Source organism: Dipteris shenzhenensis, chromosome 24, assembly GCF_047967505.1.
Source record: "Dipteris shenzhenensis isolate YYH24624 ecotype China chromosome 24, Dip_SZ_1.0, whole genome shotgun sequence".
Taxonomy (NCBI): Eukaryota; Viridiplantae; Streptophyta; class Polypodiopsida; order Gleicheniales; family Dipteridaceae; genus Dipteris; species Dipteris shenzhenensis.
Genome location: NC_141619.1, coordinates 33,893,098 through 33,920,218, shown reverse-complemented (window position 1 = coordinate 33,920,218; position 27,121 = coordinate 33,893,098). Strand labels below are relative to the sequence as shown.

General features: G+C 42.3%; 1 protein-coding gene across 1 annotated transcript in view; it reads right to left on the bottom strand.

Annotated features, from left to right (window-relative positions):
• DPE1 (disproportionating enzyme) overlaps window positions 1-10,489 on the bottom strand; it is a 73,624-nt gene extending 63,135 nt beyond the window's left edge. Inside the window, exon 1 of the mRNA XM_087395187.1 lies at window positions 10,173-10,489. Within this exon, the coding sequence (XP_087251313.1) occupies window positions 10,173-10,415 (243 nt within the window). The 5' untranslated portion in view covers window positions 10,416-10,489. The remainder of the gene's footprint in view (window positions 1-10,172) is intronic.
• Window positions 10,490-27,121: the final 16,632 nt, after the last annotated feature.

The window sequence follows — 27,121 nt, the reverse complement described above, 5'->3', positions numbered from 1 at the left end:
TCTCCCTGAGAGTCTGTAACAGCCAGTTTGGGACTGTTTTTGCTGCATGTATGTCTGCAATTTCTTGCTGCACCACTTGTTCCACTGCCTGTGGAGGAGGCAAGACATCCTGTGGCGGAACTGAAGCATTTGAAGGTTGCTGTAAATTCTGATTTGGATCAGAAAAATCAGCAGGGGAACCCAAAGCAATGGGTAGTAACCCTTGAAAGACATCCTCTGAAGATGAAGGCATTTGAAAATCAGCCTGAGTGTGAGCTGAATTTTCAGAAAATATCACATCTCTACTTACAATGATTTTGCGTGTAGCAGGATTGTAGAGACGATACCCCTTGCTTTCTGCACTGTATCCAACAAATATGCATTTGATGGCTTTATCTGACAATTTGTGCCTAAATTCAACTGGCACATGTGCATAGGCAAGGCATCCAAAGACTCGGAAGTGATCCACTGAAGGCTTCCTGTCATTCCAGACCTCAAAAGGAGTTTTTGTTTTTAAAGCCTTAGTGGGAGCCCTGTTCAAAATGTAATTGGCACACATTAAACCCTCTAACCAGAATTTATGAGGCATGTGTTTGCTTTTCAGCATACATCTGTCCATCTCCATGAGGGTTCTATTTTTCCTCTCAGCTTTGCCATTTTGCTGAGGGGTCAGCCTGACTGTGAGCTGATGCACAATACCCTTTTGCTTGAGGAAAGCATCAAATTCTGCAGATAGGTATTCCCCACCTCTATCCGTGCGTAATGTCTGTATCTTGAGTCCGGTTTCATTTTCAACCATGGCTGAAAAGTGTTTAAACACTGTGAACACTTCAGATTTCTTTTTCAGCCCATAAACCCAAGTAAAATTGGAGTAGTCATCAATAAATGTGACAAAGTAGAGATGACCACCCAATGACGGAGTCCTCATGGGACCACAGACATCACTGTGTATAAGCTGCAATTTGCGAACAGCTTTAACTGAACCATCCTTCTTGAAGGGAAATCTATGCATTTTACCTAAAATGCACCCTTCACAGGCATGTGGAGGAGGTATCTCAAGAGGTGGTAAGGCATCAACCATTGAAAATTTCTGAAGTGTCATTAAGCTATTGTAATGCATGTGGCCATATCTGGCATGCCATAATTCTGCATTTTGCATGGCAGCTGTAGGGGTAGTAACTGCCAAAGCATGGGCTGCTCAAACATATCAAGCTGAAAAAGCCCACGCAGCAGAGTACCAGATAACATTAAGGCATAGTTAGCTTCCCTGTCTCGGACAGCACATTTGTCATCCTCAAAGATGACCTGAAATCCCCCTCTGTTAAGAGTGGACACTGAAAGGAGATTTTTGGTTATGCCAGGCACATATAAGACATCAGAAAGTCTGAAAATTGAGCCATCAATTGCAGTGAGCTCAACTTCTCCTGTGCCACGTACTGAATATGAGGAGTTGTTTGCACAAGTGACTTTCTTACCAACAAGAGGTGGATGCAAGGAAGTAAAAAGACACTTCCTAGAAGTGATGTGCTTGGATGCATCGCTGTCAAAATACCATGTGTTCAGTGTTTCATTAACACTGAAAGCAGATGCATCTGTAGAAGAGTCAAAGCTGCAAGTCAAAAATGCATATGTATCATCACTGCAAGAGGCTGTACTATCCCGAGCATCTGGAACAGCCAACCTAGAATCAGAAATGCAAGATAAAAAGGCATAATCTTGACCAACAAAGTTGGCTGCAGCATCCCCACTGTCAGATGCACAAGGGGCTGAATCTGAAACAGCCATTCCTGAGCTGTTTTTCTTTTCTTTTGCAATACTTTTCCTGCATTCTGCTATGTGATGACCTGGCTTTTTGCAGTAGTGACAAAAACCCTTCTTTTTGGGCTTACTTGCATCACTTTTAGCCTTTTGTGAAGGCTGTCCTGACCCACTGGAAGGCTGATTTGCTGCTGTCTTTGCCTGTCCCTTTGTTTTTTATTTAAATTTTGAGAGCATGGCTTGTTCACCTGCACGTGAAGCCAAATTTTTCCTGGTCTGCTCTTCCTGAAGCAGAAGTCCTATCAACTCATGAAAAGTGAGAGGATTTGCACCCCCCCTCAATGATAAATTCAGCGAAGTGTGAAAGCTGAGATAAGACTCAGGAAGAGAATTCAGAGTGGTTGTAATCATCTCTGAATCAAGAATAATTTCATCTATGTTTAACAACTGCTCTCTGAGATCCTGTAGCTTTGTGAGGTGGACTGACATGGAGTCACCCTCCTCCATATGTGTGTTGCTCAACTCTCTTTTTAAGAAAGATACCCTGGCATCATTCCGTGCTGCATACATGCTTTCCAAAATATCCCACGCTGCCCTGGAGGTCTTACACGACCGGATATGCGGAATGATTGATCTTTTCACTGAAAGAGAGATGCATGACAAGGCTAAGGCATCCCGTGAATCCCATCTCTTTTGCTCTGGAGTATTGACTGTAGCTGCACCAACAACTTGTCCTGCAGCTGCACCCTGTGCACGACCTCTTCCACCTCCTTGCTGAGGAGGGGTAGCAGGTGGAATATCTGCTGGTCGGATTTCATCCCCATTGACATAATCCCATAAATTGCGAGAAATCAGAATATTACGTACCATGAAACTCCAGAGGGAGTAGTTGGTACCATCCAACTTGTCTTCCTGTGAAAGACCACCGAACTGGAACTCATTCTGATTTTGATGGGCCATATCTGAGAAAGAGATTGAAGCAGATACAAAGCTGAATTCCCTTACTCGGAATAAAATGCACAACTCCCAAAAACACAGCCAAGCACGGGCTGTATATGCAACTTAGATTTTTGTACTTGAGCTGTCAGAAATCTGTCCAAGCATCAAACACTCTCCAAAATCTGCCAAAAGTGTTCCAAACACTCCAAGAAAGGCAGTATGTACTGAATACTCCAAAAAATGCTCTCCCAACACAAAAGCCCCAATTTGTGGCTAGAAATTGCAGTCAGAAAGGGGCAAAATTACTAAAAGCCCCAAATCTGCAATTTTAAGACAAAAGCCCCAAATTTCAGACTAGATCTCCAATTTTGCTCCAGATGTAGCTCCAAAATTGCACAATGATTGCAATGGCTGCAATATGCAAAATGCCCCAAATGTACTCCAAAACAACTGCACCAAACTGTAGTTTTCTGCAGGATGAGCCTGTCAAAGAACACCCGAGGCTGACAGCAACCTGTATAGATCTGCACGTACAGACTGTACGAACTGTACGGTAAGTGTGGAACAGACCGTACAGTACGGGAAGCAAGAGCTGTACGGGACTGGCGACGATGTACGGCTTTGAAGTGCGGAGCTGTACGGTAACCTTGTACGGCTTCCTGCGCAGATACGGGAGCTGTACGAAAAACAGGTACGGATATTGTACGGCGCGCAGGTACGGGAGCAGAGCGCTGTACGGTGGCAGATGGCGACACATACGGAGCTTGTACGACGATGTACGGTGGCAGATGGCGACACGTACGGGGCTTGTACGGTGATGTACGGCACTTCACGATGTACGGGGAGCAGGTATGTACGGCGAATTCCATACAGTCGTACGGACTATACGGACGAGTTGGAGCAGACTTGTAGCGTGGAGCAAAAAGGTACGATGAAAGGAGCAGGGAGCCCGAGGCTCTGATACCAAATGAAGGAAGAGGGAGTGAGTGAGAGCAAGAGAGATTGAGAGTGCAGGAAGCTGAAGACGTAGTTGCAATAGAATAGAGTGTAAAGAGTACAACACAAAGTGAGAAGGATAAGGTTTTGTCCTAGTGACAAAACCTTAGTAGTCACTAACCATAGTTAGTGAACTAACTGTAGTTAGGGGGAAAAACCTCTTAGTGAGGGAAAAGTGCCCCTAACTAGCTTATTATATTACATTGGTCACTGCTGAATTATATCTATAATTCTAACATTTCTATGCATTTGAGTCATCTCCAGGACATAGTGGGGTGGAGGAGGAGCTAGCTGATATGCGTGCAGTATGGATTGCTGAGAGAGGATTGCAGAGGCTACTCGTGACACAGAGAGCAACTAGAGCACACTCGATTGAGATCCGACCTATCGCAGCTTTCCGCAGAGGAGACCGCTCGAGACGAGGGGTCACTCTAAACATAGCTTAGCGGGTTCAGAGATCGAGGAGACCATGTCCCCCTCCGCCACCACAGCGTGAGACGGCCAGACAGATGCAGATCCGAGACATTTTCGCTACTCATGGACGGGCCACCATAGTGCCGGGTTTCAGATTCTGAGTTCCAATCCCAGTTCCAACTCTCTTCCTACTTCAGATAGTACATGATATGATATGATACATGCTTTGTATTTGATTTTGCTTGAGCTACTGAGCTCTTTATTTCAGCATAGTACTCAGCAAGGGGCCTTGGTGTGCCCTTTGCTCCAGCCCTTTGTAGCTTGTATGAGTTTTCTTCCCTTTTGGTGTTTTCCACACTTAGTCCCATAGGCCAGCGAGGCATTCCGCGAACATTAATCTCTCTCTCTCTCTCTCTCTCTCTCTCTCTCATACCACGACGTCAACCAGGTCATATGCGAGGACCTTCTACAAGTACACACATTCAGGACCTCATTGGCACCGAGTGAGTGTCTAGTGAAGCTCAACTTCTACAGGGATCATTGCTTCCGCATCTCGAGGAGGGCTTCGTTGATCCTCCGAGGTATACCCGGATCCACCTCCCACACTCACTAGGGATCTATGTTGGACAATTCCGTGCTTCATTGCATCAACACCGCATTGAGAGTGGACGAGCTGAGGGAGTACCTATAGAGAGTCACACCTACACCTTGTGTCACTGATAGCAAATGAGTCAGAGGAGCACTTCATCTTCAAATGCCCTATATACTATGAGATCCGAGGCCGCTATCACTATCTCTTCAATATGTCTTGAGACTCCTCTCCCAATTCCTCCTCTCTCCAGATCAAAGATGCCTGGCCAACTTCATCCATGAGGCAGTTAGGCACAGAGAGTGCTTACTCAGATTGCAAAGACAGGGATAAGACGGCTCAAACTAATCACTAGATCAAGGGTGGCCGGCGAGGTAGAGATACAGAGCCAGCAACGCGACATACTCGATAGTGGGTGGACGCATAGATCATGCTTGGGGACATCCCTTCGATGTTCGGGACTGGAGCATGCCCGATAGAAGTTACCATGGCCCTTGTCCGATGTAGAGCCATTGCCAACAGACCACAACGAACCACATACACAGAGTAGAGTTCTATCTCTAATCTCATGCTAGCACAGCCTCACCCATCACCGGGTCCATCTGATTTCTTGCTCCTCCTCTTGGAGTCTCCACTCATGTATCTGATGTACCTATCCAGACCCGACATTGGATCTGTTTTGATATGCCAAATCCAATGGAGGCTTGGTTGACACAGGGATATGCAGCATTATCCCTCCTTGAGCATTATCCCTTGATTGACACAGGGATATGCAGCATTATCACTTCCACGACCTGAAGACGAAGGGTTGGCCTTTTGACACCTTAGTCACACCTACCCTAATGTATGGTGCACCATTTTGGGGACTTGACCTATCAGAGAGGGTATGGAAAAGCATAGAGAGGCCCCAAGTCATGATGTTTTTGCGCATGATCCAAGGTAAGCCCTCAACCATAAGCGACCATCCGAGTAGAATATGCCGCACCACCAATGATGATGGATGACCTCTTCTAGACAGTCAGTCACCTATATCCAATGAGTGTAGGATAAGAATGCTCAAAGATACCCTAGCCTACCCATGGAGTCTTAATGACAATTAGCACAACAAGGGTAAACTTCTTGGTTCGCCAAAGTCTTCTCATGGTTCGCTACACGAAGCATACAGATGGACCACCTCCCGCCACACTAGAGTATGATCTAAACTCTCCCTTCCTTTTAATCATTCATGAAGAGGTCTAACTGGCCATCCAGTTCAATGTCTCCAAACATCACATACAAGTAACTTGGGGTGGTGCCTGAGAAGGACCTCATCAGCACTAAGATGGCCTTTTATAGGGATCACCTTCTTGACGCTTTGCCCATTCCCAACAAGTCAGCAATCACAATGAAGGCCACAAGTTACATGAAACTCTGCAACCTACAGAGGCTTTTCCACCCCTCTAGGGTTAGCTAGTTTCCAACACGTTTGGCTACACAATGCCCTACAGTCCGAAGGGGTTTTTTGATCTGTGTACAGCTAGTCTAGCTATAACTTGCTCTCAAAGAGGGAAGGCATTCTTTTAGGTGCACCAACGGAGTCTATGTGATGATATCCAGACCTGTACGTGGCAATCCTCATGGCATGTGACATGTGGACTTCCATGTATCTAGGTCGGTGAATGAAGCCATCCTTTGTAAGCCTTTTATAACGTATTTGCCAATTTGAGAATGTGTTGTCTTTTGGGATATCAGCTTTTCTTCAATATTGCTGTACATATCTCTATGCATCTTTCTATTACAAACAGGTGCAATTGCATGTTCTTGTGTTTCAAAGGCTGCCACTCATTTCTAAGCTCTTTCTTTATGAGAGTGGTATGTGAGGCATGCAGGTTTTTTATTCCATCAGCTTTAACTAGACTTGTATTGTTTTTGGAAGCTAAGTCTAAAGGACCTTATGTTTCAAAGGCTGCCACTCGTTTCTAAGTTCTTTCTTTATGAGAGTTTTGTGTGAGGCATGCAGGGTTTTTCTATTCCATAAACTTTAAATACACTTGGACTGTTTCTGGAAGCTATAGTGTAAAGGATAGACCAATGTTTCTTTGGACAAGGCCTTGAATTTGAGGTAAAACGAGGTATGCTGACTCTTATGCAAGGAAGATGCACGTTGGAAGTGTTTGGCTAGGGTCTTCTCACTCTTTATGACTTCCTTAAATATGCAGTCTACTCTCCTGCAAGTTTGTAATGAGAACAACTGCTGTCGGAATCACCTTGTGGTCCACAATTTAATTTCTCTGTCTCCTATAGTATTGTCATATATAATGTATATGCCTTCCCATGCATTTCCATGTTTCTGATTGTTGCTGTTGTTTTGAATTCGCATCCAATTACCTATTAATCAGACTTTTAAGCTCCTTCTGGATAGTTATAAGGTGACCTGGAAAAATATTTTGGATATGGCCAAGAATGCCCCTCATCGTTGTAACCATTGAGCATTATCCTTGAAGATGTTTGGGCCGAGCTTGTCCAGGATGGTGACCATGGTAGCCCAATGGCTCCTTGTATGCCTATTTTGTGGATTGGGATGATGGTGCTTGACAATTCGAGAATGCTTTTGCTGAAAGCTTCCTTAAAGAGCTTGGCCAAGCTTATGTAACCCTATCACGTGAGTTCAACAGAAGGATATTTTTAATTTCTAAAATTTATAGAATTTAACTTACATAAGGGATTATTTAATTTCATTTAAGGAAAAAATTACATATTTGTATAGAAAAAGGGTACATTTTATTAATGAAAAATCTATAGATAAGGGATTTTACAAATAAGCCTTGAACGCACGTGATATAGAGCATTTATACATAGTGACCCCCCCGAGCTTGTCCGTACTAGTTCTAAGACGGTTGTTCACCGCTTAAGGAGGGCCGCCCCGCAAGGGACGACGTTCTGCGCCCATCACCCGGTCGACATGCGGAGGTCCACCCTCGCCGCTAGTGCAACTCGGGCAGACCCCCAACAGCCTCCGGGGTCAGTTTGCAGACCCCTAGACCCAACCCTCAGAGCCAATCCTTTTCCCGAAGTTACGGATCCGTTTTACCGACTTCCCTTACCTACATTGTTATATCGACCAAAGGCTGTTCACCTTGGAGACCTGATGCGGTTATGAGTACGACTGGGCATGATCGGCAATCGCTCCTCTAGATTTTCATGGGCCGCCGAGGGCGCATCGGACACCGTGAGATGTGCGGTGCTTTACCAGCCGCTGGACCCTATCTTTGGGTGATCCAATTTCAGGGTGGGCGGGCTGTTAAAAAGAAAAGAGAACTCTTCCCGGGGCCCCTACCGGCGTCTCCGGATTCGGTCACGTTACCGCCCACCACCACGTCCCGGTTCGGGAATATTGACCCGATTCCCTTTCGATGCGCAGCGCGCAGTGAGCCCTTGACACAGGACTGCCCCATCTCTTAGGATCGACTAACCCATGTCCAATTGTTGTTACTGCATCTTATCTTTCATTTCTTACATCGCTCAACTTGTCCCTGAGGGGGATCCTCACCCTCTCATCTTTCAGGAGTTGGTGGTACTTTTGTTGCAAGAAGAGAAGATTAGAAAGAGCATGTCAATGAGTATGTGCCATGGAGAGCAACCATCTTCTGCAAAAGATAAGGGAAATGGCAAATATGTGCCCAAACATGATGCAGGACCGACTTTTGGCAAGGACAGAAAGGATGATGAGAAGCCTAAGACAAAAGGCAAATGCCGCTATTGTAAAAAGCCTGGTCACTTCATTTCCGAATGCCAAAGAGGATTGGCATATTTTTTAGAGCATGATGGGCCTCCTCAAATGCAGTTATGATGCCTCTATGACTTCTTGCACACTCAGCGTCAATGAAACTGTAGAACATTGTATTTTGATAGTAGTGCATCTAGACACATCATGTATAGGAAGGCCTGATTTATATGCTGTCATCTGCTCCTATTGGCAAGAAGGTATCTTGTGCCAACAACTCTTCTTATCCAGTTAGAGGCATTGGTGAGGATTTTCTTCTACCCGCTCAGATCTCCGCATCCATGATGCTTTGTATGTCTTGGGGGTAAAGAAGAATTTGCTTTCAGTCTTGATCATTCACTAGAAAAGGATTTCAGGTCATCTTTGAGCATGACATGTGTACGGTTCATGACAGGAAGAACGACTACATTGGTGTTATCAAGCGCACCAAGCTTGGTATGAAAAAAAGAGCCATGTCAGTTGCTTCCGTACATTTGAATGCATAGAATATTGCACATGTCCACGTTAGGAGGGGAAAGCTTAATAACAAAGCTGGGAAATGTATATTTGTGGGCTACAGGCTACAGCATTGAAAGCAAAGGTCACAGACCCTACAATCCTACTACCAAGAAAGTTTTCACTAGTAGAGATGTTCTTTTTGCCAAGAAATTAGATTTTCCTCTTACGGTATTTGACAAAAATCAGAATTCATCGGATGCATTTGAAGAACTGCTGCCCTTTGATGTTGGAGCTGATATAGCGTTATCTCTCCGTTACTATGTTCAATAGATCTTAAAGAACACCGAGCATAGGTGGTGTGGAGCTGATATACCAGGCGGCCTTGTTCCTCAGCTGGGTCTCTCTCATTCACTATGTTGTTGAAAGGATCTTAAAGAACACCAGCATAGTCACCACCTATGCCCATGAGCTGGCGTAGAGGACTGGTATACCCTGCGGTCGTCAATCTCTACGGTATATTTTGATGGATTGTAGTTTAGAGTCATAACCTCCACATAATCTTATTATGCGCCCCTTAAAGCCTAGTATTCCGAAGGCAGTCCCCGACCTGGTGATCAATTATCATTAACAAACGCATTCTCACATTTCTTCCGTTTCCGAATTGCCCTATCTTAGGCCATGCGCGCCCTGCTTACGTCCCTGATTGACGTTCCGATCTTTGGTTTAATGGTTGCTTTGCTGCGGCATTGTCTGCCCTTTGATCACTATTGTCCTGTTCCGCTACGATGATGCAATTAGCCGTTGCCCGTTTGCCCGCAGGTAAGGAAGTTGGTAGGTGACTTTCCAATCGAAAGGAGTAACAATCACTGTTTCGTGATGGATTTTCTAACGGCCCTCTGAAATGCACGGTTGCTGGCAATGGAAAAGCACGGTTTTCCGAGAGAAGCCTCCGTACGTATCCTGCATCGACTCCATCTGTGGACTACAAGTTTTCCGTGTTGTACCGCAGCAAATGAGCTGGCCTGCACAGTATTGGCTGCCTCTCTACCAAAGCATTTCAGCAGATCCTCTCTTGCCATTTATGCTTTGCTTCGCCAATTCTCACTCCTCAACATCGATTCTCTCCTCATATTGTACATTGCAACATTCTGTCTGCGCGTACCGTAGAATGCGCCATCGAGAACACGGCGGAATCAATTCGATTTGCGTCGTTTTCGAGACCGAGCGGATGAAAAACTAGAAAGCGAGCGCAATTCGCAAAAGCGACGAGAGACAAGGAAAGGAGAGGTGCAGAACCTGCCAGAGGGAGGAGCCGGTGGAATGGAGCCAGTCGAGGAAGGAGAAGGCCTGGGGGCCGAGGTCACCGATACCGAAGGGGCCAGGGAGGGAGGAAGGGTGGAGGAGGAGGCCAAAGCGGCGGGGGGGGGAGGAGAGGAAGGGGTCGAAGGAGGTATAAGAGGGGGGGAGGTCATCACCGAGGGAAGGGGAGGGGGGAAGAGAAGCAGGAGGAGGAGAAGCAGGAGGAGGAGGAGGAGCCATGGCTATGGAGATGGAGATGGCTATGGAGCTTGAAGAAGATGAAGAAGAAGAAGCAGAAACAGAAGCGCGAGGAGAATGAAGATGAAGATGAAGTGCTCCAACGTTGGCGTTTCTCGGCCACATTTGGCTCGCCTGCCTCCAAATTGGTGACGCCCCAGAATTAGCAGCGCTTCTTCTTCTTCGCGTTCTTCCCAAGTCCGGCCCTTCCGCCATTTTTAGAGCACTCAGAAAACCGCCATTTCCCAGCGCCAACGCCATCGCCCCCTTCCTCCCCCCAACAGCCAATCATCTGCCCCCACCTGCCCCCTCCGCCCGCCACGTGGCCTCGCCTCGTCCCTCCAAACGTCACACCCCTTGCCACTTCATCTTTTCTCTTACCTCTTTACAAAACACACAAAAGTAAATCGACAAGGTCACATAGATCCATAAAAATCAACAAAACTCAAAATAAATCCCCACATTTTTTCCCAACCTTTAACATTTGAAAACATATCCACACAAGAAATAACCCTTATCCCACAATCAAAATCTCCACTTTAAACCCCATTTCATACCACAAAAATCCCACCACCCATAAGGCTAAAATCTTTCATATGTTATGTCCAAGAGCATTTCATTTCATTCCACAAAACCTTATACTAATTTTCCCAAAAAGAGTATACAGGTCCCAAAGAAAAATACACTAAGACTTCTTATAAGAAAAATACACTAAGACTTCTTTAAAATACACTAAGACTTCTTATAAGCAATATCGGTACCCTAAGGTTCATCTTTTAATATATCCAATTAATTATTTAAATTGTATACCATGCTGGGAAAATAAATGTAAATCATAGCCACCAACCCACACCTATGTGTGGAAAACATCAGAAAGTTCTCTTGGATTCAAGCATCTAGGAACACCACTATCATTAACCTTCCTCACAATCTCCCATCCTCAAACTCCAACCTCATGAATGGCTCTCCAACAATTCCAAGCACTTTAAATGACATCCACCACTCAAGTTTGCACTCAACAACTAGATAAAGGGCAAACGATCCCATAAAAGCATCAACAAGAAGCTCAGGTCATTCAAATGCACATGCCTAACACCCTATTTTGGTTCGTTTAGAAAAGGGTCTCGCAAAACTAACGTTAAACAAACCTCCCTCTTGCTCCATCAAAGCTTTCAATGATGTGGTAAAAGTCTCAACATTCCCCCAATACCTTAGTCATTATTTTGGCCTCCAAATGTATGTTGTCAAGTTGGTGAGGAACCCATCAATAATTGATGAATTGTTGCAATGGATAAGGGGAAGGGGCATCCAAAAGTACGTCTAAGAAGATTACAACCAACTTCACCCTTCAAAAAAATAAGAAGGTTATAACCAACTTCACCCTTCTCAATGCACCCATATACTAGACCTTTCGAGCTTGTTCAATTCTATTTAGTACTACCTAGGTACTATTTAGTGCTATTCTCATAATCTTAGATGCTATGTATCACTATCATATGCTACTCAATACTATTTAGTACTATTTAAGTACTTCTGTCATACTCTTAGCCACTGTCATATGCTATTTAGTACTATTAAGTTTCTAATGTCATATTCTCTCAGATGTTGAGAACCACTATCATATGCTACTTTGTACTATTTAGTACTATTTGGGCACCACTATCATATTTAGTACTATTTAGGTAGTACTATCATTCCACTATTTAGTACGATGTAGCTACTATTGTCATACTCTTAGCACTACTTTTTCAGTACTACTTAGTATTATTTAGTTATTATTTAGTTACCACCATCAAATTTAGTACTATTTAGCTAAGTACAACTTTCATATATAAGGTGTTTGCTTGTGGTGCACATTGGCCTTTAATGAAATTTTAAATATTTTCCAATACAAGAATACCATGTCCATTGTTGCCAGTCATACTTATTAGCATCTAAGAGTGGTAACTAACATATAACAATTGGGTATTAATGCCTTTTCACGCAACATGTGCATCCAAAAGCCTGTTGTCAAGTTGGTAAGAGGCACATCAATAATTGACAAGTTGTGGCAACCGATAAGAGGAAGGGGGCAAGTGGGGATGGTGATTGGAGGGCAAGGAAAGGGAAGGGAGGGGTAGACATGCATGCACTAGTGTTGCATGTTGGTAGGGTGCATCAAGTTGAGCTTTTATACACAAGAGAATCTCCATATCGATGGAGAAATTACACATTAAAGGAGTTGACCTAGATACAAATGGCAAGTCCAAATTGACTACTACGTATTTCAAGGCAAGCTATAAAATGGTTTGCCACCATTTCAAGTTTTTTGTGTTGTATTGTACACTACACAAATTGCTCGTCATTTGCCTATACAATGGGATTGAATTGAGGGATGCCTACAACTTTCATCACCTTCAATTGCTTTGAGCAGATGATAAAGTGGAAAGTTGCTTTCATTGATAATCATTAAGCCATGTGGCATCCTTTAGATTAAAGAAAGTGTATACTGATTGTAATTAAATAAGAATTTTTTTCAATCATGCTTTTAATTTTGCTCGTGTAAAGACCTAGATATTGAATTTATCTTGCTTTTTACTTAGAAAACAAGTAGGAGATGCTCAAGATAAGAGTTGATGTTTATCCATCAAATTTATAGGTTACTATGGGTTACAACATGAGTTTATGTAAAACTTAGTGGATTATTACATTATCCGAAGGAAAAAAGATGTCCTTTGGATGAATTTGTTCTCCTTGATTGAGGAATCCCCTTTCCTCATCAGATGTGAAGTAGAAGAATTATTGATGCACTTGTTTCCTCAAAAGGCATGGTAAATTAAACAAGCTCAAAAGGTCTAGTATATGGAAGCATTGAGAAGGGTGAAGTCTTCTTGTTTTTTACATTTACAAGGAATGGGATGTGGAAGACATGGTGGTCTAAGTAGGAACCGTGCCAAGAATCTCTTTTTTAGCAAGCTAGGTAGTTGACCACGTCCATAATCAATTAGGACAATGCCATCATTGGGTAAAAGCAAAGAGAGGTATGGCATTTTCTTCATAGCCATCATGCTAGAAAGTGCTTTAATGGCCCTTCAATGGAATATTTGGTGTCATGTGTAAATCTTGTTTGCTACTACCACACACATATACCTGCTTTCAAGCATATACCTACAGATCTTGTTTGCTACTACCACATGCATATACCTGCTTTCAAGCCTAAATTAGGTATCTAGTATGCATCCATGTGGATGCACTTCCATGGATTGGGGATCGCCTTTTCAACCTAGTTGTCTTTGCTAGTACTGCGCAGATCTAGCCTTACTAATTGTGCTTTTGCCTTGCTATCTGCATAGCAGGGCCACAATTCATAGAGATAGAATGATCTAGAAAATGCAGAATTTGTGGAGATAGAATGACCTAGAAAAGTCTATGGTCTCAAGAAAAGGAATGAGCATTTGTTTTCCTATGACATAAGTGCATTTCCTTGTGGTATAACAAACTTTGTATTCCAAAATCCTAGGTGTTTTATTAGTGGCATGAAATGTTTTAAATTTCAGTTGGTCTATGTACCAATGATCACTATGTTTACATCTAACTCGTATTGTTTTCTCCCCATTCCTTTACATGCTTGCATATTGTCGATGACAGTAGGAGCCCCCAATGAGTTTTATTTGTGCATTTGTATTAGAACGCTTGTGCACGGAGGGCCAAAAGTTGAATTTACGTAAGGTTGATCTTTGATTAAGGGCCAAATCGCCCATCCTTAGTTTGAGAGGGGTGTTGGGAGGCAAACTGTGTATGGTGATCAGCAAGGGTATTTAGGTCAAGAGGGGTGACATGTGTCAGTTTGCATGGAGAGTTTTGTGCATGGGCACATGATGGATGAAGCCCTTTTGTAGGAGATTCCTTGTTGTGGCATTTCCTTTGGTTTCAGCAGCATCTGCGCTCGACCCATGCTTCTTGTGATCCTGCGATCCTCTCTAGCTCCTCCTTATCATGGCTCGATGTTATCCGATTGCGTATGATCAGAAGCAATGTAGTTCCTCTAGTTTCTTCTATAATAGAAGTGTGAAGTTTGCTTAGTTCTATTGTTTTGTCGAGTATTTCTCTATTATATCAGTTTATTGAAACTTAGATAGTTGTAAATCTTCTACAGTTGGTATCAGAGCAGGCTTAATGATGGAATCAAAGCATGAATTAGTTAAGCTGATCATGTTACGGCGGTAACTTCCCTGCATGGCAGCTTGGAACTAGACTCTACTTAATGGAAAAAGGGTTATGGCCAATTGTGTCAAGAATAAAGAAGGAGATGAGTGAATCTGATGAGCAAAAACCAACATGGGATAGTTGAAATGAAAAAGCACTTGGGATCATCGGTCGAGCTCTAGGTGCACAGTATTATCATCATCTCGACTTGACGACTAGTGCAGCAAAGAACTGGCTTGCAATCAAAACATTGTTCGGGTCACGTCTCAAAAACTTGAAGGTGGAAGACTCCTTGCAGAGCAGCAACATGAAGTGGTTGCAGATGCACTCATTCGATCATTGCCATTGGAGCAAAGAACATGAGCTGTGGCACGATTGGTGGGAGCATTCGAGGCAATGGCATCAAGCCATTCAGGTGAATACCAGTATTGAGTCTTCACAAGCTTTAGCTTGCACCCTGAAGTTCATAGAGTAACAACCCTACCAACACCTCGGGAGATGCACACCCAAGAGGTGATGATCTCTAACGTGAGAAATGGCCTACAAAAAGTGAAAGGGATGCATAGCTTAGATCGACTAGCTACAAAGAGGGTGGCATTAGCTATGTTGGTGTCCTCTAAAATAAAGGAGAAATGGCTTGGGTACACAATGTCGAAGATGTTGTCAATCAGAAGGACCAACGTGGCTCTAGTGGCAGTTGAACGTAGAGCAAAAGCAATGCACGATCATTTCGATATGAGAAGTCTGTGGGCTTCAACAGAACGCAAGAAAAGGAGAGACAGCCTAAGTGCGAAAGTCATTGCTCCAGTGACAACATTTTGGCATGAAAATACGAGAGTTTTTCTAAATAGAAAGAACATCTGTAAGAAGCGGACGGGATGCAAGGTGTTTGAGGAGCACATCATACATATTCTTGATATAATGTAGGTCAATGGTGCCTAAACGAGCTTGGTAATTGTTTGAGATTGAGGTTTAGGATATTTTACTTGTTTCGTTTCTTAAGCCAAGCTTGGACTAAATGTGATTGTGCTAAACCAACCCAGTGGTTGGAACATCATGCAACCGTAGGCGGGTTCAGCTCACTCACCAGTTATGTGATTGTCCTGAACCAGCGTGGTTGAACAAACATTAGTTATTGACCAGCTTGGTGGCATGGTTGAGCAAATTAACAGCAATGTATTTTGCAATAGAAAAGCAATATATTGTTATTTTACTAAACCAGCCCAATGGTTGGAACATCATGCAACCATGGCTAGTTCAGCTCAATCACAAGTTATGTGATTGCCCTAAACCAATGTGGTTGAACAAACATTACTTGTTGACCAGCACGGTGGTGTGGTTGAGTAGAACTTAACGGCAATATATTTCGCATCAAAAAAGCTATATATTGTTATTCTACTAAACCAGCCCGATGGTTGGAACATCATGCAACCATGGTTGCTTCAGCTCAATCACTAGTTATGTGATTGTCCTAAACCAGTCCGGTGCTGGTTCAAGACAAACATTAGTTACTGATTGAAATTGTGAAATTCAAAAATGAAAAGCAATATATTGTTATTTTCTAATTGTGAAATTCACAAATGAAAATCAATATACTTGTTATTGTCTTATATGTGAATTTGAGACCATCAGGCTAAACCAGTCCAGTGGTTGAAATTGTGACTGCCCTAAACCAGCCCGATAGTTGAAATTGTGATTGTCCTAAATGTGTCCTAAACTAGCCCGGTGATTGAAATTATGATTGTCCTAAACCAACCTGGTAGTTGAAATTGTGATTGTCCTAAACCAACACGGTGGTTGAAAATTATTTTGCTTCATTATATACTTTAATTAGACTGTGTTTTTGTGCGTAGTGTGTTTTGTCTTGTTTTAGTAGTGCAAAAAGGGGGCTCACTGTACTATTGTTCCATTTAAAAGAGGGCTTACTGTTCTATTATTCCCGCATGTTGGGTTTGCAGATGGAGTTGTATCTCATGTTTATGGATCAAAATCCTGACATTTCAATTAGGCAAAGGAGTTTTGAGCATTGTAAGCTCTAGTACGTCAGGAAACTCAAAGGAAGGAATGTTTGTTGTTGCAAAACACACATAGACTTTGACCTAGCCCGGCAAGCTATGAATGACTTGAGATCTCATAATGTTGGAGCATTTCTCCATGGGGATCGATGCCCATGTCTCCCTGATGAATGTGTAGTCTATAGGCGACCTGGATCCTCATCATGTGTTGCAAGGGAGAGCAGATTTTGTAGCCTAAAGTCTCTGTGGGAGCCAATGGTTTGTCCAAAGGGAGAGTGTGAGTGGCACTGCATTGAATGCATTCGTGGCACATGCAAGCATTGCAATTTGAAGCTGAAGAAGAAGACATTTCATGTCTGTCCAAATGAAATGGGGGAAGACAACCATGTTGCTCTAAAATGGAGAATATTTGAAAATGTCAATGTTGAAGGATCCGATAAAAAGAGATGGCTACTATCGCATAAGAGCACTTAGCCCAGGGAGCTTATAGGTCACGTGGTTCAATCCATCCCAAAATATGTGCTTCACAATTTCACGGCAAGCTGGCAGGATCAGTAGTTCAGGACATTCCTTGCCAATTTTCCTCATGACACTATTGTCTCTGTCATAGATTTAACTGAAATTTATTCATTTCAAGAACAAGATGAGATACAAAGTGCTCACTGGTACAACAAGCATATAACAATTCTTGTTCATATCATGTGCAATCATTTGCTTCATTCTTCTATGAGACTGATGCCAATCTACTTGCTAACTCACAGGAGTCCACGTCAATGCAATGCGTATACCATTTTTACATTTCAGATGATAGGAAACATGACACCTTATTTGTGCAACATGCTTTTGTACTGCATTAGGAATGGCTGAAAAAGGAAAATCCCCATTCAAAAAATATAAAACAACATTGGGTGTGGTCAGATGGTGCTACCTCTCAATTTAAATCAGCCCATGGATTCTACTTTGTCTCAAGGTTCAAATCCCTGGCCTAGTCTAGACATGATGTGGAATTTCTTTGGGTCTAGCCATGGCAAGGGTGAACATGATGGATGTGGTGTTGTTATTAAGCAAGCTCTGTTTAAACACCAATTAACATGACCTCTCAAGAAAAACTCAATGATGCCCATGATGCTATAACGTGGCTTACAACCAACCTCTCCACAGGCACACATTCAACATACAGTAAACAAAGCCTTAAGGATAATGTAGTACGCAGAGTGTTCCATGAAGTGAAAGTGGATGAAGTGCAAAGGAGAAGCCAGAATGATTGTGAGAAATAAAGGAGTTCGTGGTCTGCAGAGCATATGGGGCTTTTCAAACAACCAAGTGATTAAAACAAGATAACTTTCTTGTTTCTGTAGTGCGTGCATCATAGGGGATCATGACGATTGTAAAAACATTCCAACTGTGAAGACATGGGAGCGCGTTCAAGTTTTCCCTCTATGTTCAGATAGAGTGACAAACAATGGAGATCACCATAGTTTGGAGAGAGTTTCAATGACCTCACTGACTATCTAGAAGAGGGGATAACTTTGCAGTTGTCGCTGCCTCTAGGGAGAACGAGGAAGATGACCCATACTTTCTTTTGCAGTGCATAAAACCTAAGCACAAGGTTGAAGCATTTAAGGATAATTGGGGAACAACCTATGAGAAGTGGGACGTAGTAGTAGGAGCTTTTTGGTATTAAAAAACATCTAAGAGTGGCCACAATTATGAATTGCCACATAAGAGTTCACAAACATTCGTGTACTCTCATCTAGTAAGATATATTAAGATGAATGGATTTGTGGATTCGTTATGGGATTTAATAAAACTAGCATGGTGGTTGTTTGGGATATACTAAAAACAAGCATGGGATTTATCGTTTAGGATTTACAAAAATAAGTGCAGTGGTTAGTTTGGGATTTACTAAAAGAAGCGTAGTCTCAAATACATTTTCCATTTTCCAAGATAAGTGGAATATTGTTTCCTTGCAATGAGACTACATTTTCTTAGTACTATCTTAGTTGTCCTCACCCACTATTCCAAGACACCCCAAGATGTGCTCATGCATGTCAAAATCCAATTTGAAGACATGCTTGCTCTTCTTTTGTTGTGGTATAACAAAGCTCTTGGTGTCCTGTGTGGATACGAGGTGGACACCACTATACAAGAACCTCAGCTTTGTGGAGCAAATGATCTTGCCATACTCTATAGCCTTGGCATAAGTATTCCTCTCTCGTGGCCATGTATTGTTGTCTTCTTTTTGCATGTGTATCAAAAATCTTCAATTGCCTAGAAGATATGAAGGGTTTCTTGGGAGCACTCCTCAGCCCAGACGCTAGTCTTCAAACAAGTCTATAAGATTCCATAATCAAGAGTAGACACAGAGACATTTTTTGAAAGGTTGCCCTTGACCAAGTTGTCGTAATTCATCACTAGTCAACAGAAATTGTTGCTTGGTCGTAGTGTCTGTGCACATGGAGCTAAGACTTCTATACTCAATCCACTCAATTTCCCCACTCAAGCCTTTAACCAACGAATATTCCCTAGCAAGATCACCAAATTTTAATGTTGGTTCTACTCACCCCTTAGGTTACCCTGTGTGCAGTGCTTGGTGAGCAGTTCGTGCAGAACTGCACCATGTACTAATAGGGTTTGTGTTGTGTGGGTGAAACCGTATGGAGACAAGCCAAATGAATAAATAGAACAAGTATGCACGCATACGAGTAAACAACTAAATGAAAAGTACTTATATGAATCAAAAAGGGCCTTGGTCAATACCAACAGCTAGGGGCTACACAACACAAACTCTCATTTTGACTCGGCGGATCATTCACAACAACAGGACTCTGGACTCACTCTTCACAACACAGAATCTCACCTTGGCTCAAGGCAAACCACTCACTCTTGCAATGGGACTCTAGACTCACTCAAACCTACCTCTCATACAAGACACTTTGAACCAAAAGCCCATCTCACTATTACATCAAGGCTCTTATAGTGTGGTTCCCATCTACCAAGAGGTTCTAGCAACTAACCTACTAAATTCCTACCTGGGAACCTTCCTAGACCAATCTCATTGGAATCACCACATACTGCTTGGAGCTCCACCATTTTGTGCTTAGATGCTCATTGGGCCAACCAAGGTGCCTAGTTTGATTCTTGTTCAGCCAGGGGTCAACAAAAACTCTATCTAGAGTGGACTTGCCCATTCCATACAAACCCGCAACGTGATGAAGAGCCCCCCTTTTTCCAAGATGATGCAAGGACATAGCGACCTTCTTCTTGATTGGCTAATCCCTCAAGGGAACCCTTGTGATGATTTGTTGGGGTATCAATTTCTATGAGAGATTAGCTGGGACTAGGTCACAAACAAAGTCGAAGCACTCCCTAGGCACTTAGACATGCTCTTTAACATCGACATCATCGACATGTAAAAAGAACGTGAAAGTTCCCCAAAACTCTTGGTAACATGGCTTCACATGCCAAATACTAGGGGCTGACTGCTTTATATTGTGATCTCACCTGGCTCTTACTATAGCCAATAATACATGCAATGTCATGTGATGTCAAGAGAGAGAGGTAGATCTTCTTCCTCCAGAGGAAGACCACTCTAATTCTCCATCAAGAAGTCCCATAAGTCTTCTTCATGAAAGCCAAGGATAGTAGGTAGATTCTCATGCAATGCCATCATCTCTCACATGAGTGGTGCAACTAGAGATGCCAAGGTATTATTGTCAACGTCCATGATTGCAAATGTACTTGGAGAAACAATAGCACAAGAGAGGAGGGAATGTGAATAAGGAGTGAAGAGGAGGAAGGAGGCATAGGTGAATGAGGAGGGAGGAGAAGGAAGGACATATAGCATGCACTCTGCCAAGAGAAGACATTGGTGAATAAGGAGGACATAGGGGCATAGGTGAATGAGGAGCAAGGAGGAGAAAGGAGTGGCAGCAGGCGATTGGTGGAGAGATGGCACAGAGCATTGAGTAGTCATTAGTGGCATGCAAGGCTCTCACAATTTTTTTTTTGAAGTTTTGAAAAGGCAAGCATGCAAGTAGTTGCATAGAGGGCGGCAACACATCCTCAAACTCTGACTATGAGTAGGTTTTGCAAAGGCAAGGTATGAGGACATGAACCACCCCTACTTTACCGTCTAACAATACCCTATAAAGTGGAGGCAACACCTATAGAGTGGAGGCACCCTATGGAGTGGAGGCAGCACCTTTGCTAGTGAGGGCATGGGGGCAGCATCTAACTACTAGCATTATTGCTATATCTAGAAGGAAGGGTAGCTAGCTTCAAGTGGGATAAGGAATGAGCAAGAGGAAGACAAGGATATGAAGGTGAGGAGAATGGATGGTAGAGGAAGAGAGCTAATACAACAGTGAGCTCTAGACTCTATAACTACTTGTGAAGTTATTTCAACCATTGTAACCTTACTATCTTGAGTTATCAATGCATATAGCTTGAGAAGGAAGAATTGAGATGAAGGGATAGATATATTGCACAAAGGACAAGGTTAGGCATGTGAGTATGTGCCAAATTCAATGAGTAACTGAGAGGATAAATGAAAACAAGTGTGAGAATAAAATGTAGAAAACCACATAGCATGCACCCCAAATTCAATGCCTTACAAAGAAGGGCTAAAATTGAAGACATCGATGATGGTTTTGAATTGTGAAAGAGGTTGCAATTCCATTGGATTGCCACTATAGCTACTTCTTTGTTGCTCTTTTAGCATGCTTCGTTGAAGCAGTCACTCAATCTTCAACTGATTCATTGTCACTCATCTTTCCAACTATCAGTTCTCTCACTCTTCCCTGCCCTCGCTCTCTCCATCTTGAGACCTCTTCATTATCACGTAAATAATAGCATCACTTTTGCAAGGAAAAAGAGCCAATTTAGTCAATATCATAGGTATTAATGGCACTACAAGTAAACAAAAAATTTTGTTTGATTTAATGAATGAAAGGATCCATAGATAGAAAACTCTATGATGCATATGGATATTCATGAAATAAATAAATATGAGCAAACATGGCAATGAAAAAAAATAAAATTTGCTTATCTTGTCATAGATGTCTCAGCTTATAAGTTATGCATCATGTAAACATAGGTTGTGGATAGTAACACCCCATTGCTCTAGATAATAATTAAGAGGGCTATGACGCCTTCCCTCAAAATCGATGCCTTGTGCAAGGGTGGCAAGAGATGTTGCAATCCTTGTGTCTTCTCATGGCTATGATTTGAGCTAGGAGGGTAGGACCCAATCATAAACATCTCTCTCCATTAAATACATCATTTGAGCTATGATTTAAGGTGCTAGGGTAGGATCCAAACATAGATTGTGGATGGTAGAGCAACACCTCACTACTCTAGATAATGGTTAAGAGGACTGAGATGCCCACCCTTCAAATTGATTTGTTGTGAAAGTGTGGCAAGAGTTGTTGCTACACTTGTGTCTTCTTAGAGGGTCTAATTTCGATTGAATTTGAGGTGAATTTCCCACAGCATAGGGCCAAATTGAGCATCTACCTGTGGGTTGTGTCAACTGGCCTAACTTGTGTCAGTTGACAGCAGACCCTGGGTTGGTTGATACAACTCCTTTGGTCAATCATTTTTCTGCCCTATATATAGGGCCCTCCTCCCTTATCAATCGTATCCTTTTCACACACACACACACAGAGTGGTGTGTTTTAGAATATGGAAGAATTATACATTATGCTCCACACATGGTGGTATGACTATACAATAACGCAATATTATAGATATGAATGATGAAGTATGTAATGGCTTTAAATGGAAATACATACCTTTCTCTGAAAAAATTATGGCAATGAATGATTGTAGTATGAGGTATAGTACGTCACATAAGAATGTTCCTGGGCAACATTATTGCATATAAACACTATCATTCAAGGGCATAGTTAAGTATGCGGTACATGGCATTGGATATAGTTAAAGAAGTAGACGATGGGGACATGGGCAAGAGTCATATAAGGGGGAAAAAGATAACATGTGTGGCACAATATCTAGGCGATACATGCTAATACACAAAGGGTATTTACAAGTGATGATGTGCACTAAAGAAATAGTCATCAATACAACCTACATTTGCATGGGAATGGCAAATGTCGGGTGATAATTTGAAATGAACCAACTGTAAGCCGGACCGTCGAGCCAAGGGGTCAACATTTGCTTGGGTGTAGCCAATTACGGAATTATTTTCGGGGTCATTTTGGGACCGTGACACGACATGCTCTTGGGTGAGATTTTGAATTTTGCAATGGACCCATGCTCTCACCGAAAAATTTTCTTGACGTCATGATGCCACACTGGCATAATAATGAAACACAATCTATTTATTCTCAACACTGCAGAGCTTGACACACGGCAGCTTTGCACTACATCATGTAACTCTACACTGCTTCACGTAGCGCAGTCTTTGGACTACCACCTATCATCACGCAATCTTTTGCCATAGCTCTGCCACTTGCCACTGGGCAGCGTGCCCATGCAGATCATTAAAATTCAAGGTTGGCTCAGAGAGACCATCGTGTTGATGCTTGGCATAATAATGAGATGCAATCTATCATTTTGAACACCGCCAAAACGCAATCTCTAGCCTGACCAATTGTCATCGTGCAACCTTTTATCGTAGCTTTGCCACTTGTCACTGTGTAGCACACCCATGCAAATCATAGGTTGGCTTAGAGAGACCACCGCGCTAGTTTTTGGTGTAATAATGAGACAAAATCTATCATTTTGAACATCGCCTCAGTGCAGTCTCTGGCTTGATGACCTGTTATTTCCTAGAATTCAAGGTTGTCTTGAAGCAACCACCGTGCTAGTTCTTGGAGTTATAGTTCTGTTACCTATTTTTACATATTATAGGAGGAGGTGTATGATGACCACCGCGTTGGCAAATAGAAGGTGATCTATGACAACCACTACACTGATTCTGGGAGTTATATATTTGTGTACCAAGGAAAATATATTTCCTTGTGCAAACAAGCTATTCAATTTTTGCTCAGTATAAGTTGTTAATTTTTATATAACATGTTATTGGATGTAGATGTACATTGTAATCTCTTTTGCTCAATTTTCACTCGATGAATTGTAGTTAATTATCTGGATGGCACCACCGGGCCTCTAGTCACCACTCGGAATACTTTTGCCCTCATTTAGGATTTACTGCAACAAGGACTAAAATACGAGTAAAGTAGGACTATAGTTTCCTTGGTTTAGGACCAAAATAGTGCTAAAATAGCTCCAATAACCCATCATTTTGGTTGCATGGAGATACATCTAGAAAAATATAATTAAATTTCTAAAAAATGCAATTGACAATATGGCCCTTGAGGGGTGCTCTCTAGGGGTAAGGGCCATATCAACATGCCATATCTATAATATATGTATATGTATATACATGCAATATTATAATATTTTCAAAGTGACTGAAGTGATGTTTTCTCAGCTATGTGACTAGATAGTGTCCTTTGAGAGGCCAAGGACCATAATGTGAGACAGAGATTTCGATTAAACAAATAATGTGAGACGAAAGATTTCGATTAAACAGTCGAATGATGAGAGGTGGACATGTCAGGTTGTATGAAAGAAGAATGATAAAGCCAGACTCAATGAACTCTCTCCTTATTTAAGTGTAGTGTAGACACAACTAAGAGCCCATTATGAAATCTACCCCCAAAACTTTGTACACTGATCCAATCTATGGCATATCCAAAAGACTTTGGAATGCTCGTGTTCTATCTGAGAACAATGTTGGATGACCTCCTCGTAGAAACAGACCCAAAGAAGAGGGAGGAAAATAGCTATAAGGAGGACATACTTTGCAATTGGCTGTATGACTTGGAGTCGGCAATATTAATTTCCCTAGCTATCGTTTTTCTTGTTCCGTTAAGGTACTTCATGATGTAGGTTTCTTTTGGTAGGACATGATGGCGGCGCGAAGTTGTATAGAGCGCCAATACCAGGATGAAGAGGACCCCAAGTGAAAGGAGTTACTATGGGCGCACAAGTCGGCAGAGGCAAGCAAGCAGTTGGTGGTTTGAGTTTGTAATGAGGTCTGCGATAGTTCAGTGGACTAGCCTAAAGAGCTGAGAGATTCTTGCTATAGAGAGGTTGATAAGATTTTTGAGACTTTGGAACTTCCTTGAGCCACAAAATGTTGTCATATTTTAAAAAAAAGTAAAAATCTTACAAGCATTTCTTGGACTTATGGACTTTCTCGGATTTCCATCATCCATCATCTATGGTGCTCGTAATACCTAATTTTGTGTTGACCTCCTTCCATGTTAATACTTAAATGTTTTAAGTAGCTTGGTGGTTGAAATCTAATAGTTATTAAAGATAACTAGTCTAAAGGGGATTGTTTTAGTATAGCACCGTGCAATGAATTTTAGGATAGCACGGCGGTAGTGCAGGATAAGTGGTCGCCAACATGGTGGTTGGTTGCACACTAGGATATTAATAGCCACCAGTGCGGTGGTTTTCCTCCTGCAGACCAAACATAACCTTGATGTCATAGACCCGTCCTAGGCCTTTGGTTTGGCCTAAGTATGGGTTCTTCAACATGGAGAGATGACTGCTCACAATCCTCCATCCACTACCTGACAATCCTAGCATTGGTCTTGATGCTTCCCTTATATACCCGATCCCAGGCCTTTGGTTTGGCTTGCATATGGGTTCTTCAACATGGAGACTTTCTGTAGATGAATCCTCACAATCCTCCATCCACCGCCTAAAGGTTGCTTCTTGGTTAAAGATTTTAGGTCATCGTAGATGGCTTCCTACCCAGTTCACTCCTAGTGTACCAATGTCGCAATCAAAACCCACACTGCTTGGACCATGACTTGTACTTCTTCTAGACTATCAAGGTAGTTGCCAGGGGTTTGCAACTCTACATCAAGTATATTTGTTTGCTCGCCCATACCCAGATCAGAATTTATTGCAGCCTCTCTATCTCCAAAGAAGAGGTTGTTGCTTTCACACTGGCCACAATCAAAGATGCAGACAAATCAATCTACGTCGACCTACCTGATGTGTCAAAAGAAGCCTCCACATCTCACTTGGACACAGCAGGAGACCCCTGGATCCATCCTTATTGACAAAGAGGAAGAGATCAAGCATGACGCCTCCATAGCGATAACAAACTATGAGCTTTGAATTTCTTCTCTTGGTATAATTTTACTTTATTGGCCTTCTAATGTAATGTTGTGGATTGTTGCAGGAGGCATTTGAGGTTGACCTCTTCTCATCTTGGCAATGCCTTGTTCACAGCAGCTTCAATCGAGATCACTCACTAGCACATTACCTTGGCCAAGCAAAAGGGCTCTTTGTCGTTATCTGCAAAAAATTTTCGCCACAAGGCACTGAGGACCTCCTAAAGTGCAAGGCCTTGTCATGAGTGATTGGTCATGCTAACATTAATCAAAATGTTGTGACAAGGTCATTTTGGTGAACTGCATGGCTGCCCTCAATGCCTTTGGAACCAATTTTCAAGGTATGGCATTGATGGCAGTAGCCATGTCCCTGACCATCAACACTAGCCAGCAACAATGACAATAGCCTTGACACTCTATCGACTAGGTTTATAGCTAGGAATCTATTTTGGAATTCAAAGCCCGATATTCTCAATGTTTTAGAGAAGAGAGAAAGTCTATGAAGCCTTATTGTACAGAACTTTTATTTTATACGATTACAGATATACTTTTTCTACCGTGTCCCTTTTTGTGTTCTTTTATAAAATTTCTTTTATGTTGTCAATGTATTATGTAACTTTAATTGTTGTTGGCATTAATATTTTCATTCATTATTCTGTTCAAAAGCATGCTATCAGAGATAACTTTTTGCACTATAATGGTCAATTTCTAGCAATCCAGCAAGAATCTCAGCCTAGTGCAAAAGGAAAAAGTGTTCAACATCGAGTGGGGAGCCCAAAAATGTCAAAACCCACCACAGCGCATATGCGGCCTATTTGATCGAGTCAAACAGGCTCCACATGGCTCGATCAAACAAGTTCCATATGCACCGAGGTGGCAGGTTTTGACATTTGTTCCCCACATGATGAATACTTTTTCCTTCTGCACCAGGTCAAAAAACTTCCTTTGACCATGCAAATTCACATTGAACTTGCATAAAGTGATAGGAAGCATCCAATAACATCTATGATAACATGGGAACAGTAATAGAACATAAACATATCTTTTATTCATTGGCCTCAAAGGGCCTAGATTTACAAATGATTTAGATTACACCAAGTGAACCTAAACAATATCTGTGGCCTAAGGGAGGGATTGGAGTGGCATTACAGGAAATAAAGAAGAACCTGTTCTTCCTAATGTTCCCAGTCAACAGGAAATGCAGGCATTCAAAGGATGGCATGAGAGAGCCAGGAAAGTTATGTACTGGCTGTCTATCAGTATTTCGGACTCCATGATTGTGCATATTCAGGATGCAAATACGCCAAAGGAGGCATGGGATACTTTGGCAAAAATGTATAGCACA